General features: G+C 36.6%; 1 protein-coding gene and 1 pseudogene across 7 annotated transcripts in view; one reads left to right on the top strand and one right to left on the bottom strand.

Annotated features, from left to right (window-relative positions):
- ALMS1 (ALMS1 centrosome and basal body associated protein) overlaps window positions 1-22,268 on the bottom strand; it is a 235,882-nt gene that overhangs the window by 58,913 nt on the left and 154,701 nt on the right. For all 7 annotated transcript variants that reach the window (XR_009009950.1, XR_009009949.1, XM_057558483.1 and 4 more), the window contains exons 14-16: window positions 16,983-17,153; window positions 8,627-8,764; window positions 6,505-6,675 (exon numbers count right to left, since the gene is read on the bottom strand). Coding sequence is in view for 5 of the 7 variants with exons in the window: in XM_057558483.1 (XP_057414466.1) it covers window positions 6,505-6,675; window positions 8,627-8,764; window positions 16,983-17,153 (480 nt within the window). In the remaining 2 variants the exon portion in view is untranslated. The remainder of the gene's footprint in view (window positions 1-6,504; window positions 6,676-8,626; window positions 8,765-16,982; window positions 17,154-22,268) is intronic.
- LOC130709409 (eIF5-mimic protein 2-like) lies at window positions 11,664-12,917 on the top strand (annotated as a pseudogene).

Below are 22,268 nucleotides of genomic sequence, written 5' to 3' on the forward strand. Positions count from 1 at the left end.
GAAAGAAATTAAAGATGATACCAACAGATGGAGAGATATACCATGTTCTTGGATTGGAAGAATCAACATTGTGAAAATGAGTATACTACCCAAAGCAATCTACAGATTCAATGCAATCCCTATCAAATTACCAATGACATTTTTTACGGAGCTAGAACAAATCATCTTAAAATTTGTATGGAGACACAAACGACCCCGAATAGCCAGAGTAGTCTTGAGGAAAAAAAACGGAGCTGGAGGAATCAGACACCCTGACTTCAGACTATACTACAAAGCTACAGTAATCAAGACAATATGGTACTAGCACAAAAACAGAAACATAGATCAATGGAACAAGATAGAAAGCCCAGAGATAAACCCACCCACCTATGGTCAACTAATCTATGACAAAGGAGGCAAAGATATACAATGGAGAAAAGACAGTCTCTTCAGTAAGTAGTGCTGGGAAAACTGGACAGCTACACGCAAAAGAATGAAATTAGAATACTCCCTAACACCATACACAAAAATAAACTCAAAATGGATTAGAGACCTAAATGTAAGACTGGACACTATAAAACACTTAAGAGGAAAACATAGGAAGAACACTCTTTGACATAAATCACAGCAAGATCTTTTTTGATCCACCTCCTAGAGTAATGGAAATAAAAACAAAAATAAACAAATGGGACCTAATGAAACTTCAAAGCTTTTGCACAGCAAAGGAAACCATAAACAAGACGAAAAGACAACCCTCAGAATGGGAGAAAAAATTTGCAAACAAATCAACGGACAAAGGATTAATCTCCAAAATATATAAACAGCTCATGCAGCTCAATATTAAACAAACACCGCAATCCAAAAATGGGCAGAGGACCTAAACAGACATTTCTCCAAAGAAGACATACAGACGGCCACGAAGCACATGAAAAGATGCTCAACATCACTAATTATTAGAGAAATGCAAATCAAAACTACAATGAGGTATCACCTCACTCCTGTTAGAATGGGCATCATCAGAAAATCTACAAACAACAAATGCTGGAGAGGGTGTGGAGAAAAGGGAACCCTCTTGCACTGTTGGTGGGAATGTAAATTGATACAGCCACTATGGAGAACAATATGGAGGTTCCTTAAAAAACTAAAAATAGAATTACCATATGACTCAGCAATCCCACTACTGGGCATACACCCAGAGAAAACCGTAATTCAAAAAGACACATGCACCCGAATGTTCATTACAGCACTATTTACAATAGCCAGGTCATGGAAGCAACATAAATGCCCATCAACAGACGAATGGATAAAGAAGTTGTGGTACATATATACAATGGAATATTACTCAGCCATAAAAAGCAATGAAATTGAGTCATTTGTTGAGACGTGGATGGATCTAGAGACTGTCATACAGAGTGAAGTAAGTCAGAAAGGGAAAAACAAATATCATATATTAACGCATGTATGTGGAACCTAGAAAAATGGTACAGATGAGCCGGTTTGCAGGGCAGAAGTTGAGACACAGATGTAGAGAAAAGACATATGGACACCAAGGGGGGAAAACTGCAGTGGGGTGGGGATGGTGGTGTGCTGAATTGAGAGATTGGGATTGAAATGTATACACTGATGTGTATAAAATTGATGACTAATAAGAACCTGCAGTATAAACAAAGAAACAAACAAAACAACTAATACTAAACTTTCATTGGGTTATTTGTATGGAAATATGTTAATATAAATGTTTCAGACATTACATGAAATTTCTAAAAATCTTATATGTTCTGGTATAATGTTATGTCATAATCCTAGTTATTACTTTAAAATGTATATCTCAGAAATAACTAATTTTCTTGTCAACTGCATTATTATGAACTTTCATCAAATCTTTAACCGTGGTCATTTTTAAGTCTTTTGTCATTTACAGACAGTTCTGGGTGTACTCTGATGCTTTTGTAAATATGTTCCTATAAAAGGGTTTCATCTTCAGGAAATTCATGGAAAAGACTCTGACAAGTACAGGTTTCTGGTAACTGACTGTAATGCTGAACTGAATGAATAAGCATTTTTCAGAACTCTAATGAAAAACTGATGAGCTCATAAAAGTGCTAACAAAAGATCAAGATGAAAAAAAAAATTAATTACATGGGACTGAGTGAACTGATGAGGATGAGTATAATTTTTGTGACTTTCTGTTTGAATTTAAAAAAAGAAAAAATCCCACAAGGACTCAGAGGCAAAGAATATACAAATCAATTTTCACTGCAAAGTAAAGGAGCTGTTACAGTGGAGGATTACTGGACTGAATGTCAATATTATGACATAGTATGAGTGTGTTTCATGTTTGGTAATTGCAATCATTGTTGCTTTTGTTGTGGTCATCCATGTACAATGCTTGGTGTCAGTCTATTTATCTCTTGTAAAAATAAAATACAGTGTGTGTGTGAGTGAAAAAAAAAAAAAAAGAAAGACAAATTAAGCAAACAATCCCATTCACCATTTAGAACTAATAAACGAGTTCAGCATGGTGGCAGGATAAAAGTTAAATATTAAAAAAATCAATTGTATTACTATATACTTGCAATTAACAAACTGAAAATGAAATTAAGAAAACCATCCTGGGGGAATTCTCTGGCAGTCCAGTGGTTAGGACTCTGCAATTCCACTGCAAGGGGGCATAAGTTAGATCCCAGGTTGGGGAACTAAGATCCCTCAAGTCAAGCAGCACAGACAAAAACGAAAACAAAAACTAAAACAAAAGCAAAAGAAAACCATTCTGTTCACAACAGCCTCAAAAAAATTAAAATCTTAATGTAAATTTAACATAAGAGCAAAACTTCTACTCTGAAAGCTACAAAAAATTACTGCAAGAAATTAAAGAATATCTAAATAAATATCTAAATAAATAAATAAATATCTAAATAAATAAATATCTATCTAAATCAAACATCCCAAGTCCATGGACTTACTGTTAAGAAAGCAATTCTCACCAAACTGATAACAGATTCAACACAATCCCTATCAGAATCCTAGCTGATTTCTTAGTAGAAATTTTGAGTATATGGAATTGTCAAGGACCCAGAATAGCCAAGACAATCATGAAAAATAAGGTAATGTTGGAGGACTCATACTTCCCAATTTTAACTCACAGAATGGGAGAATATATCAAAATCAAAATTTTGATAAGAATGTGTATCTAGAATACATAGAACTCTTAAAACTCAATAAAAAAGAGACATAACCCAAATAAAAACCAGGCCAGGATCTGAATACACATTTCTCCAAGGATAACACACAACTGGCCAATAAGCACACAGAAAGATGTTCAACGTCATAATCATGAGGCAAATGCAAATCAAAAGCAAAATGAGATACAAATTCACATCCACTAGAATAGATCCAATGAAAAAGTCAGATAATAAGTGTTGCTGAGTTTGTAGAGAAATTGAAATCCTCATACATTGCTCCTGGGAATGTAAAATGGTGCAGCCACTTTGGCAAACAGTCTGACAACTCCTCAGATGATGAAATATAAAGTTATCACATGATCTAGGAACTCCATTCCTGGGTACATACCCAAGACAAATGAAAACATACTGTCCATATAAAAACCTGTACATGAAGAGAAAAGCATTTATATTTTATAAATATAAAATCATTATTTTATAAAAGCATTATTCATAGTAGCCAAAAGGTGGAAACAACCAAATATCCATCAACAAACAGATAAACAAAATGTGATACATACATACGATGAAATATTATTGAGCCATTAGAAGGAATAAAATAATGATACAAGCCCTAACTTGGATGAACCTGAAAACATCATGATGAGTTAAGAGAAGCCAGTCACAGAAGTCCAGACATTAAATGATTCCATTTGTATTAAGGTCTAGAATAGGAAAATTTATAATAGAGACAAAGTAGATCAGTGGTTGCCTTAGGGCTTGGGGGGAGGTGGGTGATGAGGAAATAGAGGGGTGATAGCTAAGGGGTATAGGGTTTCTTTCTGAGGTGATAAAAATGTTCTAAAGTCAACTGTGTTGATGGTTGCACGTATCTGTGAATAGGATAAAAATCATTAAATGGTACACTTTAAGTGGGAGAATTATATATGTGCATTACATATCAAAAAAGCTGTTTGAAAAAAAATGTTCTATGAGCATTTGAAAGGTTTTTTTTTAAAAGCATACAAACATTTATACACATCAACCTCATTATTTCCAGATGTTTCTCTAAATCTGCTTTTTTTTTTTCTACTTTCATTTCTATGGTCTGTCATGGGCTAAGTATGTGTGTTCAAGCTCTCTAGTGTTCTGTATTATCCATTTCTCCTTGAGGGTCCTCTAGGGCAGCAGTCCCCAACCTTTTTGCCACCAGGGACTGGTGTCATGGAAGACAATTTTTCCACAGACGGGGATGGGGGGTGGGGGGATGGTTCAGGCGGTAACGTGAGGAATTGGGAGCGATAGGGAGCTGCAGATGAAGTTTCTCTCGCTCGCCCGCCCGCCGCTCACCTCTGTGCGGCCTGGGCTAGAGTATGCTTCTGCAGGTTATATTTCCATCTTTCTTTTCTGAGCTATGTCTCCTAGACTACCCACTGCAGAGTTGCAATGTTGTTTTTTCACCTTACACATTCTTTTTTGTGTGTGATAAACACAGAAGGTTAAATTTACCATCTTAACCAATTTTTAAGCATACAGTTCAGCAGCGTTAAGTATGTTCACACTGTTGCACAACAGATCTCTAGAACATCTTCATCTTGCAACATTGAAACTCTATACCCAATAAACATTAATTCTCCCTCCTTTCTCTCCCAGGCCGTTGGCAGCCACTTTTCTACTTTGTTTCTATGATTTTCACTATTTCAGATACTTCATGCAGGTGGAATATACAGTATTTATCTTTTTGTGACTGGCTTACTTCACTCAGCACAAGGTCCTTGAGATTCATGTATATTATAGCATGTGACAGGATTTTCTTTTTTTAAGGCTGCATAACATTCTATTATATATATATCACATTATATTTATCCATTCATCTGCTGATGGACATATCTTGATTACTCTGAGTAATGCTGCAATGAACATGGGTGTGCAGATATCTCTGAGATCCTGCTTTGAATCCTTTGGATATACACCCAGAAGTGGGATTGCTGTATCATATCGTCATTCTATTTTTAATTTTTTAGGAACCTCCATACTGTTTTCCATAATGGCTGTGCCATTTTATATTTCCACCAGCAGTGCACAAGGGATCCAATTTCTCTGCATCCTTGCCAACAATTGTTATTTTCTGTTCTTTTGATACTACCCATCCTAATAGGTGTGCAGTAGTATCTCATTGTGGTTTTGATTTGCATTTCTCTGATGATTAGTGACATTAAGCATCTTTTCACATACTTGTTGGCCATTCATACATACTCCCTGGAGAATTGTCTATTCGAGTCCTTTACCCACTTTTAAATTGGGTTTCTTTGTTGTTAACTTTTAGAAGTTCCATATATAATCTGGATATTGATCACTTATCATGATTTGCAAATATTTTCTCCTATTCCACAGGTCGTCTTTTAACTCTGTTGATTGTGTCCTTTGAAGCAGAGTTTTAAATTCTGATATAGTATAATTTATTTATTTTTGCTTTTGTTGCCTATACTTTTGGTGTCATATCCAAGAAATCATTGCCAAATCCAATGTCATGAAGCTTTTCCCCCATGTTTTCTCCTAAGAGTTTTATAATTTTAGCTCTTCTGTTTGGATCTTTGATCCATTTTGAGTTAATTTTGTATATGGTAAAAGGTAATGGTCCAAATTAATTCTTCTGCATGTGGATATCGTTTTCCAACACCATTTGTTGAAGAGACTATTCTTTTCCCACTGTGTAGTCTTGGTGGCCTTATGGAAAATCATCCATCTAATAATACATTCTTGATGTAAGCAGCTGCACGAGGACTATTTTCAAAATACAGTATCGCTAGATTAGCTTCTTGACTCCTTTCTTTTCTTATCTGGATACTGTTCTATATTCCTCTAAGACATAAAGTTTGACAGCGAGGTAGTAACAGCTTGTGTCCTATACACTTTTCTTTTATGTTATTAGAAAAAGGGGGCCATGGGTAAACATAAATAGATTTGATCTTGGGTCTTTTTTATTGTAATTTTTAAAAGTTTGTATTGAGGTGCTTTCTGTCTTTGTCACAGTCATCTGGAATGCCTTAAGCTTTCCCCTGTTTCAGTGTTGAGACATGATACTTCACTTATAATACTATCAGCCTTGGGTATTTAATTGTAACTTGGTTTCTAAATTGCCAGTGTCTTTTCCCAGAAGTAACAATTATCTTAAAATAAATACATACATCCACACAAAGAAGCACTGAAGTGATATGCGTAAGAAAGTAAAAAATAAAAAAATGGAAATCTGTTTAAATTGTGAGACTATAGTCTCATCAGAATTAAGTGGAAACACGCAGACACAGGCGTTTGTGTGTGCATGCTCTCTCTCTCTCACACCCCCTACCCCACTCCCCATTACCTGCAATATCTATTTGCAAGGATTTCTTCTCTTCGGGCCAGGCTTCCTTAGGAACTGTCCTCTTACTGTGGATCTCCCCTTTCTGTTTAATGGCTTTAGTGTCTGCTAGATTATCAATCTTCGTGTCTTGTAGTTGAGCTGACTGCTCTGAAGCAGCAGCAGCCCTGGAACCTAAGAGAGGGAAATCAAGATTCAGACAGGAAGCTGACAAAAATTATTTTAAAATACCTCTCAAGCATCTACTAGTGTGAGAAGAGAGTTACACTGGATAAACAGTGAGATGGATGCAGGACAGGAATAAAGACGCAGACGTAGAGAACAGACGTGAGGACACGGGGAGGGGGAAGGGGAAGCTGGGACGAAGTGAGAGAGTGGCATGGACTCATATACTACCAAATGTAAAATAGATAGTTAGTGGGAAGCAGCCGCATAGCACAGGGAGATCAGCTCAGTGCGGTGTGACCACCTAGAGGGGTGGGATAGGGAGGGTGGGAGGGAGACGCAAGAGGGAGGAGATATGGGGATATATGTATATGTATAGCTGATTCACTTTGTTATAAAGCAGAAACTAACACACCATTGTCAAGCAATTATACTCCAATAAAGATGTTTAAAACAAACCAAAAAACTGAGATGGAAAGAGAAAAGCATTTTGGGCAAAGGTGAATACATATGAAAAAAATGGAATCAGGAAAGCAACGGAACATCTAAGAAACAGTGCAAGTATATAATTTATTAGATTATAGAATTTGTAAGGAAAAGAGAAAAATTAGCATTTGAAAGGTTCTTTGGGAGCCCATTCTACTGTTCTGAAAGACTAGGCTTAATAAGTTTAGTTTTCATTCTTTTTCTTTAATAAATGTATTTATTTATTTATTTATTTGGTTGCATTGGGTGCTCATTGCTGCGCGCGGGCTTTCTGTAGTTGCGGCGAGCGGGGCTACTCTTCATTGTGGTGCGCGGGCTTCTCACTGCGGTGGCTTCTCTTGCTGCGGAGCACAGGAGGGCTCGAACCCGTGTCCCCTGCATTGGCAGGCGGATTCTTAACCATTGCACCACCAGTGAAGTCCTAGGTTTTATTTTCAAGGGCAATGAAAACTTTCTGATGAGGAGATTAACATGATCAAAACTTTTTCTGAAGCATTCGTTTAAAAACAGCAAAAAAGCCGGTAAATTTTCGAATACAGTATTGCCCAGAATACAATATAACTTCTGAAAAAGAAGCAATACACAAAAAAAGAGAAGTGGCTAATTATAGTCCAAACTATGTTTTTATTTATACTTGTGGCAGACTACCAGCTGTCCTCCGAAATCCATTTTCCTTTTCCTCTAAAATAGAACCTGACTTAGCTGGGCATACCATCATAGAGATTACATTTCCCAGCCTCCCTGGCAACATAGGTTGGTGTGACCGTGTGAATAAGTCTGGCCAATAGGATGGAAGGGGAATGGTACATTTAACTTTTGAGAAGTATTTAAAGGAAGAAATACACTTTTTTCTTTTTCCTTTTTTTTCCTTTCTGCTGGCTGGAATACGTGTCTGATAACTACAGCATGAGAATGGAGGCTAAAATGTTGAAGCAACAGGAGAGAAAGAGCTTTGTTCCCTGATACTCTTTTCTGTCTTCTTTAAGCCAATGTCATTTTGTTTTTGTTTTCATCTCTCAGAGCCAAAACTATCCTAAACTAAACACACTTTTACAGGCATTTTTAATCAGCACGGTCATACCAAAGTAAATTAACTGGGTAGGTAGTTAGGAAGTAAACAAGCTAAATTCCTGAAGAACAAAGGCCTATGTAAAACAATTTTATTAGAGAATTAGCATCTCATGGCAACTAATATTTTTATCAGTAGAGTTTTAAAAAGTCCATTATGTGAATTTCTGGCAATGAGATTAATTTGTGTACAATATTCACAAAGTTCTCCAAAAATATCTCAAAGAGCTTTAAAAATGTTAGTTTTACCTGCCAGTGTATATCAAAAGTTGCAGCTAACATCCTATTTAACATATGAAGAAGATGGAGGGTTGAAGAGAGCAAGAATATATAATACTTTTCTATTTATATTCATTTTAGAAGGCCAGAATAGAACAATAGGCAGATAATTCTACAGTTCCACTACCTGTAGTGTCTTTCTGCAAGGATTCTTTTTCTTCAGATCGAGCAGCCTCGGTCACTGCCCTTTTACTGTAGATCTCCTTTTTCTGGTTTTTGTCTGAGAGGTCCTCATCCCCAGTGATGAGTACTTGAACTTGAGCATCTGGAATAATGATGTCATTTGATCCCAGGGAGAAGGAAAAGATAACACAAGCAAGTAATCCACCCACTCCACCCCAAACAAAAACAATCCACCCACTCCACCCCAAACAAAAACAAAAACAAAAACCTCTTTATATATTAGGAAAAAAAGCATCTCTTAGGCTCAACCATGTAAAAGCTGTGACAGTTTTAAGGACTTTATAACATATGACAGTTTTGGGGGGTTTGGAAAGTTTTCCATATTCTTCTGTGTACAATCACTTTAAACAAAATCTGTTCTTTGCTGATTTGATGCAACAGCTAAAAAAAAAAAAAATCCAGATCAGGTATCTTTCAAAGTAGTAAAGTACATCTGAACAAGCCTATTCAAAATTTTTGTCACTTAGGGGGCAAATTTTGATATTTCGTATAATCCTAGAAAAGCATCTATATCATCTAGATTTTATATATTATACTCATATAATTTTTAAAAATCTCCTGAGGTTAAATTTGTCAAATGCTTTCTATTTTCTTTCTGTTTTTCTTGGTCATACTTGCTAGAGATTTATCTACCTTATTGGTCTTTTAAAATCAGCTCTTTTCTTTTTTATTGTATGAGAAAACTCAAGTGCAAAATACTAATGTTGGTAAATAAATTAAAAATCACCAATACAACAACTAGGATACAGTTATCAAGCAGTTAATATGGTTATGTTTTTTACAATGGATTGACAAGAGATTCACTTCCTATCTCCAAGCATGAATATTTTTCAACAGAGCAGTCAGAAAGGCACTACAGATTACTAAAAACAACATAATGAACACCAATGTGTCTACTATAGAGCTTAAGAAATAAGATAAAACATTACAGATATAATGATAATGATACCCTGTGTAAAGCCTCAATGATACCATTCTCTCTTTTCAGCAGCAACCTTAAGCTCAATTTAGAGTTCGTCAATCTCAAGGATGTTCTTGAACTTTTTACTATACAGTGCTGCATGTATTAGTCAACAAGGTACTGGATTGTTTTGCATGTCTTTAAACTTTATATAAAGGGTATAATACTCTGTGTACCTTTAAGTAACTTGCCTTTTACACTCAGTATTACGATTGGGGGATTTACTCTTAGTGACTCTAATTAACTCATTCTCAGTGTTATGTAGAATTCTATGGAATTAATATATCAATTTTCACCTGTTGATAAACTTTAGGCTATTTCTAATTTTTTAATATTGAAAAGCATTACAATGAACATTACTATAAAATTTCTTGGTAGGCTGTATGAGTTTCAAATATCTTCTCTCAGTCTGTGTCTTGTCTTTGAATTATTTATGATGTCTTTCAGTGCACAAAATTTTTCATTTTAATAATGCCACTTATTTTCTTTTTCCTTCATGACCTGTGCTCTGTGTGTCTTCTTTAAGAAATCATTATTTCATGGTCAAAGGATAGTCATCTAAATTCTAAAAGCTTAAATACATTTAATATCATTTGGACTACTTTTTTGTTTAGTGTACAGCAGGGATCTATCTGATTTTATTTTTTCTTACATATATAATCAATGGCCCAAACACTATTGAATAGTTCATCCTTTCTCCAGGATTGTTATGTCATCTGTGTTATATATTAGTTTCCACATTCATGGGTGTGTTTCTGGGTCAACATGTTGTTCCACTTTTCTTTGTTTATTCCTTTGCAAGTGAGGTCTTAAATATATATATTTTATATATATATAAATTATATATATGTATATACATAAACACACACACACACATATAAGTCTTTTGACGTCCGGTATGGCAAGTTCTCTTACCTTATTCTTTAAATATACTTTTTTTTTTTTTTTTAATTTATTTATTATTTATTTTTGGCTGTGCTGGGTCTTCGTTTCTGTGCGAGGGCTTTCTCTAGTTGCAGCGAATGGGGGCCACTCTTCATCGCGATGCGCGGGCCTCTCACTATCGCGGCCTCTCTTGTTGCGGAGCACAGGCTCCAGACGCGCAGGCTCAGCAATTGTGGCTCACGGGCCCAGTCGCTCCGCGGCATGTGGGATCCTCCCAGACCAGGGCTCGAATCCGTGTCCCCTGCACTGGCAGGCAGACTCTCAACCACTGCGCCACCAGGGAAGCCCTAAATATACTTTTTGATTTTCCAAAAAATTTTGGAATCAGCCTGTCAAGTTCCATGAAAAATTCTACTGGAATTTTGAGTAGCGATTCATTGAATTTATTTAAGTCTTCCTTAATATATTTCAATGAAGCTTTATCATTTTCTCTACATTAGTTTTACATGTCATTTGTTAGATTCATTTCTAAGTACTTATTTTTTGTTGTTTTTCAAAAAAGTATCTTAAAAAAATCTTTTGCATTATGTATCAGAAGACATGTATCAAAAAATGCACAGAGAACTCAGTGAACTTTTCACTTTTGGTAAAAAGTGAACAGGTACCAGGTTAAAAAAAAAAAAATCTGCCTAGAACGCTACATGCTCTCCCCTCATTCTTTCAATCTCCCCCAGGCTGAGCATAACACCCCATTTTAAATGCAACAAATTACTTATATTTCTGAACTTTATATAAATGGAATAATACAGCACATAGCCTTTATGTCTTGCTTTCTTCTCTTACATTATATCTGTAAGATTCGTTAAGTGTTAAAACATATATTTGTCTTTTACTCAGTCTCATTTACTGGTTACTATTCAACAGTGTTAATATGCTACAATTCACTCATACTACTGGAAAAATAATGGCATAATAAATATAAAAATAATGGCATCTGGGTAATTGCCAGTTTGGAGCTATTACGAAAACTGCTGTAAAGAATATTCATGTGGCAGAGGAGACACCACCACCGCAGTTGCCGCCAACTCCGGGATTTCTGGCTCTTTTCTCTTCGCCTTAAATTCGGGTGTCTTTTATGAATAATCAAAAGCAGCAAAAGGCAACGCTATCAGGCCAGGGTTTTAAAACCAGAAAAAGAGATGAAAAAGAGGTTTGACTCTACTCAGTTTCAAGACTGCATTATTCAAGGCTTAACTGAAACTGGTACTGATTTGGAAGCAGTAGCAAAGTTTCTTGATGCTTCTGGAGCAAAACTTGATTACTGCCGATATGCAGAAACACTCTTTGACATTCTGGTGGCCGGTGGAATGCTGGCCCCAGGTGGTACACTGGCAGATGACATGATGCATACAGATGTCTGTGTGTTCGCAGCACAAGAAGACCTAGAGACCATGTAAGCATTTGCTCAGGTTTTTAACAAGTTAATCAGGTGCTACAAATACCTGGAGAAAGGTTTTGAAGATGAAGTTAAAAAGCTGCTGCTGTTCTTAAAGGGTTTTTCAGAGTCGGAGAGGAACAAGCTGGCTATGTTGACCAGTGTTCTTCTGGCTAATGGAACACTTAATGCATCCATTCTTAATAGCCTTTATAATGAGAATTTGGTTAAAGAAGGGGTTTCAGCAGCTTTTGCTGTAAAGCTCTTTAAATCATGGATAAATGAAAAAGATATCAATGCAGTAGCTCCAAGTCTTCGGAAAGTGAGCATGGATAACAGACTGATGGAACTTTTTCCTGCCAATAAACAAAGCATTGAACACTTCACAAAGTATTTTACTGAGGCAGGCTTGAAGGAGCTTTCACAGTATGTTTGGAATCAGCAAACCATAGGAGCTCGTAAGGAACTCCAGAAAGAACTTCGAGAACAGATGTCCCGTGGTGATCCATTTAAGGATAAAATTTTGTATGTCAAGGAGGAGATGAAAAAAACATCCCAGAACCAGTTGTCATCGGAATAGTATGGTCCAGTGTAATGAGCACCGTGGAATGGAACAAAAAAGAGGAGCTTGTAGCAGAGCAAGCCATCAAGCGCTTGAAGCAATACAGCCCTCTCCTTGCTGCCTTTACAACTCAAGGTCAGTCTGAGCTGACTCCGTTACTGAAGATTCAGGAGTATTGCTATGACAACATTCATTTCATGAAAGCCTTCCAGAAAATAGTGCTGCTTTTTTATAAAGCTGAAGTTCTGAGTGAAGAACCCATTCTGAAGTGGTATAAAGATGCACATGCTGCCAAGGGGAAACGTGTCTTCCTTGAGCAAATGAAAAAGTTTGGAGAGTGGCTCAAAAATGCTGAAGAAGAATCTGAGTCTGAAGCTGAAGAGGGTGACTGAATTTGAAACTACATCCTCAGTAAAGCAAACAGGAGTTGTAGATAAAATGTCATGTCTCATGTGTCCTGGTTCTTACATCTTCCTACCTCCCTATATCAAGCATGATATAAGGGCTTTCATGGCAAAGTTCATTTTAACTGTTTCTATGGTTACTGGAAATGTTGGATTTAGTTTCTAAAACCATGTTGTAGAACTAGTCTATCTGGGAGAATCCTTCTTTGTCTCTTCCAGCTTCTAGTGAACCCTAGTGCTCCCTGGCTTTGGACAGCATAACTCCAATCTCTGCTGTCTTCACATGGCCTCCTCTTCTCTCTTTTTTTTTTTTTAATTAATTAATTAATTAATTAATTTATTTATTTTTGGCTGTGTTGGGTCTTCATTTCTGTGCAAGGGCTTTCTCTAGTTGCGGTGAGTGGGGGCCACTCTTCATCGCGGTGCGCAGGCCTCTCACTGTCGCGGCCTCTCTTGTTGCGGAGCACAAGCTCCAGATGCGCAGGCTCAGTAGTTGTGGCTCACGGGCCCAGTTGCTCCGCGGCATGTGGGATCTTCCCAGACCAAGACTTGAACCCGTGTCCCCTGCATTGGCAGGCAGATTCTCAACCACCGCGCCAGCAGGGAAGCCCTCCTCTTTTTATAAGTACACTAAACATTGGATTTAAGGCCCACCCTAGGATGATGTAACCTAGAGATCTTTAACTAGTGACATCTGCAAAGACCCTATTTCCAAATAACATCACATTCTGAAGTTTCCTGTGGACATGAATTTTGGGGGGATTACTACTTAACCCATAAAACAGATTTTTGTTTCAGTTTGTTATTCCATGTTTTTATTGTTTTTATTGTTGAGTTCTAATTTAGCTACACTGTAGTCAAAGAAACTGTTCTGTTTGAACATCAATTCTTCAAAACCAACAGCTTCATCAATTTTTCTAAGTGTTCCGTGTGTTCTTTAAAACATGAAAAGTTCTCTGTAGTACGTCAAATTTTAAATTCCATTTTTAAATCTTGTCTACTTTAATTTTCTTTCCTGGTCTCTCAGTTTCTGATACATAGGTACTGTTGGGTTTACCTATATTTTCCATCATTTTTCCTGCATAGAAGTTTGAGTAAAAGAAAATAAAGTCAAATTTTATCTCATTGGTATATTTGAGCCTTTTGTTCTTACGTGGTAAACTCATAATATATATTAACATTTTTTGGCCTGGAATTTTATTTTGTCAATATTAACATTGCTCATGAGCTTTATTTTAGTTAGTATTTGCCAAATATATCATTTGCCATCTCTTCCATGTTTTGGGAGGTAAGGCAAAATAAACTATAATCTAATCAAAAAACAGTTCCAGTAAACTTGTAACAGAAATCAACAGTTTTCAAATACCACCAATTTATTTAGCCATTTTTTCTAGTATCACTATCCTTGTTTGCAAATAACATGCTTTACATTGCTGTATCCTTTTTAGTTCCAGAAATTATTTTTTGATTTCCTTCTATGATCAATATGGATTTACCTTTTATAGAACTTTCCTGTCACACCCATATTCCCTCAATCTATCTTCTGAAAAGTTTTAGCCCTATATTAATGTTCATTGTTTATACATTATGTAAATAGTAGTCATGATGATGAAATCAATATTCAGTGATTGTGTTATGTTTCTATTATTCACAGTTAAACCAACTAGTATACTGTAATCACATTTATTTTCTTTTACAAAGTTTTGCTTTTACTGAGGAGTTAATAATTGCCTATTTTTGCATGTGCTATCTTTCTATATACCAATCCCTACATCATCCTCATAAATGTAAAGAGAATTGAAAATCTCTTCTAAATACAGTCAACTACATAAGGTATTCTATCAACTTGACCTTTTTCTTGCAGTCCTCAATCTGAACTTGTTCTAGATCTTCTGTACCACCACTGCAATGGCAATTCCTTTCCCCTCTCTCTTATGTTGTCCCCATTTCCTCCATCCCATGTTTTCCTTTAACAAATATTAAATCTACTCCTTCGTTTTATTTAGTGAAATAGTTTTCCCTCAGAATTTCAAGGCATTACTCCTTTGGTTTCTAGTTCCATGTATTATTTTTGAAAAGCTTAATGTCAGTCTAATTTGCATTTCTTTATATGGTACCTGTTTTCTTCCTGGAAGCTTTCAGAATCTCTTTCCTTGCCAGTGTTTCAAAATTTCAAGGTCGTGTGCGTTCGTGTGGATTTTTACGTACATGACAGTTCCTATTAACGTGGAAATTCATATCCTTCAGTTTTGGAATTTATTCCTATATTAGTCCTTTGAGTCCTTCTTTTCTATCTTCTCTATTATCTCTATGGAACACCTGTTTTTTGATGTTGACCCTTTGGGGCCAATCTTGAATTTTTTTTCTTTTCCCTTCTTTTTATGTTCTGTTTCCTAACAGATTTTCCCACTTTTATATTCCAATCCTTCTACTGAGATTGTTACTTCTGATATATTTAATGGGCTCACTTAGCTATAATACAAAAGTCACTATTCAATTTTCCCCAGCAGGTATCTTCCCCCTATTCTTCTTAATCCTTTAAAGTGAGAGGCTCTGAGGCTGGGCTTCTCTGACGGTGAAATAGGAGGACTTTTCCTTAGGATGCAAAGTCTGGAAATAGACCAACAATAATAGTAGCAGTAGACCCCCATAACAAGTGGGAGGTTATAGGGGGCCCTCAGTTAACAAGGCCCAGCTTTATTTCACACACATCATCCTTACCAAATGCAAACTAGAGGTGAGTTATATTTGGTAAGTTCATTGTGCAGACTTCTGATGGAGTTCCCTTAGTCTATCACTTTGTTCCCTGTCAATTTTTCCATATCCACCTCCTTCTCAATTGTCTGACAGTGGGATCACAGGGTTATCTGTATGTACCAAATTGCCACTAGTATATGAGTTTTTATTTATGAACTATACTTTGCAAAAATATTTGCCTTTCTATTTACTTGGCAGCCTCCATGTTAACTGGCAGATGTGCTTCTTTTATCTTATTTCAAAAGACTTCAAAATGCTTTTCAGTGCAACAAAAAGTTATCTGGAAGAATAAATGTGTGCACTTTAGCAAGCAGCCTTTCATTCGGTTTCCTCATAAAAGCATTAACAACATCACATGAAGTCATTAACACTATGCCAAAACTGGAACATAGAGCCAGCCTATGTTTGAATACTGCCCCAGGATCAGTAGGTCCTATTTGCCTAATAGCTATGCGCAGGAATAAAAAAACTGTAAATGCAACAAAGCAACACACGCAAGTATACATGTAGAATTTTCAGTGGCTCCGGGAATTTTCATTTAATAAATACTACTGTGCATGAGTTAAAGAAGCACAATGTCAGGGATGCAAAGGGAAAAACAAATCATGCAGACTCCTAAAGATTAAAAGCTTTTATAAAACAGTGGGGCCTATATCTAGGGGCAAGGATGAAAACTCAAATACCCACAGTCACCAGACTGACAAGGTAGATGTATGAAGTGGATTGAGTCTGAGACTCGTGGGGACTGAAGCAAACAGGAGAATGTATGTCCTCTCTGCAGAGGACAACCATGCCTCAGGGTCAACGATAACTGCCATGGAGGAATACAAGTTGAGTGCAACTACATATTCTGACTTCTCAAGGGAAGCCCAAAATCTTAATTTAAGATGTTGGCAGCAAAAGTTTTAAAAATTTAAAACACCATGTGAGCCATACAGTTTACTGCAGAATCCAACCTATGAGATATTAGTTTGTACCATCTGACAGATAAATTCATGAGGCATTTTAATCCAGATTTTCTATGAATTTTAGTCTTTAAAACATACTTAAATGGATATTATTTCATTTCAAAAGTTGCAATATATTTCCCATAGTGAAAATAAAGTCTACAGTTTTCAAAAATCTAAAGCATTTTAAAAGATTTTATATTTTCCTTCTTGCACATATCCAATAAAACAGCTAGGAGAAAAGTTTGCATTAACAAAGCAGAAAAAAAAAGAAAGCCTGGACAATCCTCTCATTTAAGATGAACAGGAAAAAAAAAGGCCACAGAATACACAAAGCCAATCCAGTCACCTGCATTATCTTTCTGAAAGGGTTTTTTCCCCATTGACAAGGATGCCTTAGTTACCACCCTCTTACTGTAGATCCCCTCTTTATGTTTAATGTTAACAGTGTCTGCCACGTCCTCATCCCTTGTGCCTAGCACCTGAGCCGGGAAATCTGGAGCAATGGCATCATTGGATCCTACAGAAAAATGGAAAAGTAGTGCAGTTAACACAAGTACAGATTGAAGAAAGACGAAAACTTTACCTCTTAAACCACTTCTATAAAAAAGGCACTACCATGGGAGTGTTACAGGGTAATCAGAAGGAGACATGAGTCAAACTGAAGCTGTCAGAAATGTACAATATTGCAACAATATACTGGAGAAGCAAGTGACATAAGAGGAGACATATAAATTAGAAGGGAGACAATTTCCAGCTCAGGAACGTTTTCAGAGGAGGAGAAAATAGTTTGTACCTTGGAAAGTACGTAGGCTTTTTGAAATATGGAGAGGAAGAAACAAAGGCATTCTAGGTAGAGGTTACAGCATTAGCAAAGACCAGGAAGCAGGAAAACAGATTAAGCAAAACAATCAGACACTTCTGTGGTCAGACTGTATTATGTACTACATTAAAGAGAGTGGTAGGAGATATTAAAAAGGAATTGTTTGGGACAAAATTCAGCAGGGCATGGAATCCTAAGCTAAAGGGGTAAAGAGTGTAAATTTTACTGTACATGAAATGCAACATCATTAAGGATTTTTTAATAAAGGGAACTGCAATCAGTTACATTGTAGGAAGCTTAATCTGACAATAATACAAAAGACAAAACATTGTAAGGAAAATTTTATGTCATAAAGTAATACAAGATTTGAAAGTAACTTTATTTTCTTTAAAATATATTTCAATATTCTTAAATCCACTAATATAGGAACTGATAAGAGAAGTTTATCCATGTCACATATAAGAGGCAAAAGAATATCTCTGGACAAACAAGAGTTTATAGTAACTACAGAATTATCTTCTGCAAAGGTGCTTTTCTTTCTTAACTGGTACTCCATACTTCATGCATTTTCTAAGCACCTAAAATGTGTATGGCAATAAAAGCTGGGTAAGTATCAGTTCATTTGTACAGTATAAGTATAAATAAGTCATGAGTTCTATTTCAGGACAGATTGCAAGGATCCTATTAAGCCTTCTGGGTCATATGTACACTGAGCTTTTCTTTGCTTCCGTGGCATCACGTTCTTTTATTTGCTCCCTACCTCTCTGGTAGATCCTTAGTGTCCTTTCTTCTACCAAATCTCTCAATGCTGGAGTTCCTCAAGGTTTCAGAACTGGGTTCTCTTCTCTTCCTGGATGAACTCATTGATCATCAATGTATGGAACACTATATGTGGATGACCAAGAAATAGATATCTCTAGCTGGAACCTGTTTTCTGAGCTTCAGATTCTAGCATTCAGGACACAGCTAGCCTCTAAAGCATTTGGAGGAAAAATTAGAAAACGATGTCCCTTCCTCATAAAAAAAAAATTTGCTTTATATATTATGATACAACACAAACAACTATACGTGAGGATCTCTTCACCACCTCCCTTTATCCTCCAAGAGAGGTGATTATGTCAGGTTCAGAGTTAGGCAAGGAAGAATAATTAAGTTCCTGAGAGCAGTGCATGGATGTACAAGAGAATCGACCTCCTTGGAGCTGAGAGGCAGTTGAAAGAGAGTGTAGCCACACATATATGTCTATACCATTGAATGTATGTGTACTTATTTTCCTGCATCTGTGCACAGCTGCAGAACGTGTGCAGATTTACGTTTCGGGCAGGAAGAGAGTTAACGTTATTACTCCAGAACGCTAACAGGAGATTTGGAATCTTCACACCTGGGTGTTTTCATAAAAAATGGCATATGTTTATGACGTGAACAGAGCCACCTTCTAGATAGTGCCCTTGCATAAAACTTAACTGTAAACTGACTTTGTTTACATTCAACTGCAGCTTTAACATCTCCACATGGATGTAGAACAGAAATCTCATTTTTAACATGTCCAAAGTAGATATTTTGACCATCTTCTCCAAATCTGCTTCTTCCTCAGGTTTCTCCATCTCAGTAAATGGCACCTTTATTTACCCAGTTGCTTATTCTAGAAAACTAGAAATTGTTTTTTTTTCACCTCCTTCTCCCTCACTCTCCATATTCTATTACCAAGTCCAGGAAGAACTATTTCCTAAAAATAAGTTGAATGTGTCCACTTCTCTCCATCTCTGTCATCATCACTCTAATCCTAGGTGCTACCATCTCTGACACTAATTACTGCAACAGCCTTCAGCTAACTGGTATCCTCACTTCCACTTCTTGACCCTCCCTTCCTTCACCTGGGCTCCCTGCCTTTCCATCCACAAGCTATTCTCCATATAGCAGCCTGAAAAAAATGTACAAATGTAAATCAAACCACAGCTGCCTACTAGAAGAAAGTTCAAGTGCCTTAATATGGCTTACACAACCCTGGATGATCTTGAACCTATCTATCTTTAACCATATCTAGCCACAGCTCTGCTCTACCCACACTGCCTTCTTCTCACTTGGCAAATGCATCCAACTTTCCTGTTTCTGGAGCTCCTCCCATTCTGTTCCCTTCCGCCAGCACACTCTCACTCCCCACTCTCTGCCTGCCTAACTTACCTATATCCATCCTCTAGATCTCAGCTCAGAAGTTTCTTCTTTGGAAAGGCCTTCATGGGCTCCTAAAGCTAAACTGGATCCTTTTACTCTCTTAAAACTCTTCTTTATTTTCCTAACTCGTCATTTGTAATTATGTACTTATTTGTATCTATTTGTTAATATGTGTCTCCCCACTTGAACATGATCATAGGGGGCATGTTTATTTTATTTTGCACAGCCGTATAAATGTAGCACCTAGCATAGTATCTGCCAAAAACACAGTAAGAACTTTAATACTTTTTTGGTTGAAGAAAAAATGAACATAAGCTGAAAGTTTCTGTGACCTTAAAAAAAAAATAACCAGGTCATTGCAGAAAGTTCAGAAAAGTAAGCAGAAAACAAACCAAAAAACTCGAGCATACTTTGGTTATAGATCCTTCTAAATGAATATATAGTGGGATCAAAATGTATATAGTTTCAATATCTTTTTTTCCCACCCAAATAGAGATATATTTTGTTTAACTGGAATTTAAAGTCAGCATAAAAAGTGAAAAAACATGCAGGGTCAAAATCATCCTTGAAGGTTGAAATTGATATCCTGCCTGCTCAATAAATCCATCAGAGTCCACTTTTTCCCCCTGGCTTGTAACAGATCACTGTGCCTGCATCTAAGCACCTGATGAAGTACCTGACTTGCGTTTAGAGACCACATTGTACTAAAAACACTTAAACTCTAGAACCATACTCAGGGAAGCAAGTTAAAAGATGCTTAAACTATAAAAGTCAAATGAGGACACTGAACTTCGAGAACTGAGGTTTCCCACCTCTCATTTCAAACTCTCTCATGCTAATATGCTGATAAGAGTGTGGAGGGTACAACACACTTGTACTCTTAAGGTTCATTCTCCTCTTCTCTTTTTGTTAAATACATGTAATTGAACTTGTTTAAATGCATGTATGACACAATGCCAATGTACGCCAAAATTACTTATCATAAAGACATTTCATCGTAATCTATTCATCTGACTTATTTATGCTATCTTAAAGTTTCTTGTTTCCTGTTTGTTTGTTTGGTTTTTTTTTTGGCTGCGTTGGGTCTTCGTTGCTATGTGTGGGCTTTCTCTAGTTGCGGCAAGCCGCGGCTACTCTTCCTTGTGGTGCACGGGCTTCTCATTGCAGTGGCTTCTCTTGTTGCGGAGCATGGGCTCTAGGCTCGCGGGCTTCAGTAGTCGTGGCATGCGGGCTCCGTAGTTGTGGTGCATGGACTTAGCTCCTCCACGGCATGTGGGATCTTCCTGGACCAGGGCTTGAACCCGTGTCCCCTGCGACGGCAGGCAGATTCTTAACCACTGCGCCACCACGGAAGCCCCTCTTGTTTCCTGTTCTTGTTCTATGTTATTTTGCTTATTTTATATACTCAACAATAATTTGGAAGACAGATAATCTAGTTTTAAAATTCTTTTAGAGTTTTTTGTTTTGGTAGCTTTTTTCCATTGTGGTAAAATATACATAAAATTTACCATTTTAAACATTTTTAAGTATACAAGTTAAGGCATTAAGTATATTCACATTGTTGTGCAACTATCACACCATCCATCCCCAGAATTAACTCATTTTCCCAAATGGAAACTCTGTACCTATTAAACAATAGCTCCCTTTTCCTACTCCTCCAACCCTTTTGTGACTGGCTTGTATTACTTAGCACAATGCCTTCAAAGTCCATCCACAGTGTAGCATGTGTCAGAAATTCACTCCTTTTTAAGGCTGAATAATATTCTATTGTATGTATGTATCACATTGTATTGATCCATTCATCAGGTGGTAGACATCTGGATTGTTCTCACCCTTTGGCTATTGTTAATAATGCTGCTATGAACCTGGGTGTTCAAAATCTGTTCAAATCCCTGCTTTCGATTCTTTTGGGTATATACTTAGAAGAAGAATTGCTAGATCATAGAGTAATTCTATGTTTCATTTTTTGAGGAACCACTACACTGTTTTCCACGGTGGCTATACCGTTTTACATTCCCATCAGCAATACACAAGAGTTCCAATTTCACCATATCCCTGCCAACCCTTGCTCTTTTTTACTTCATAAAAGCCATCCTAATGGGTATGAAGTGGTATCTCTTTGTAGTTTTTATTTACATTTCCTTCATGACTAATGATGTAAAACATCTTTTCACGTTCTTTTTGGCCATCTGTATCTTTCCTGGAGAAATGTCTCTTCAGATTCTGGACTCATTTAAAAATTAGATTGCTTTTTGCTGTTGTTGACCTGTAAGAGTCCTTCATATATTATGGATAGTCATCTTTCATCAGATATATGAATTGCACATGTTTTTCCCAATTCTGTGTGCAACCTTTTTACTATGTTGATGGTGTTCTTTTTTTTGGTGCACACAAGTTTTAAATTTTAATCAAGTCAAATTTATTTTTTATGAAAACTTCTTTAACCTATCTGATCACCAAGTCATGAATAAAATGACACCTCTTTAGTCAAAAAGACAAAAAATACAATTGTTTTTTTCTTTTCATGCCTTTCATTCCAAAATTAACTTTTGGCATTTTTTTTTCCACCTTGTAACTAAATTTGCTATTTAGATGAGTGTTGTGTCAAACTGACTTCAAAGTTCACCACTGATCACTTTC

The sequence above is a fragment of the Balaenoptera acutorostrata genome, chromosome 12 (assembly GCF_949987535.1).
Source record: "Balaenoptera acutorostrata chromosome 12, mBalAcu1.1, whole genome shotgun sequence".
Classification (NCBI taxonomy): domain Eukaryota; kingdom Metazoa; phylum Chordata; class Mammalia; order Artiodactyla; family Balaenopteridae; genus Balaenoptera; species Balaenoptera acutorostrata.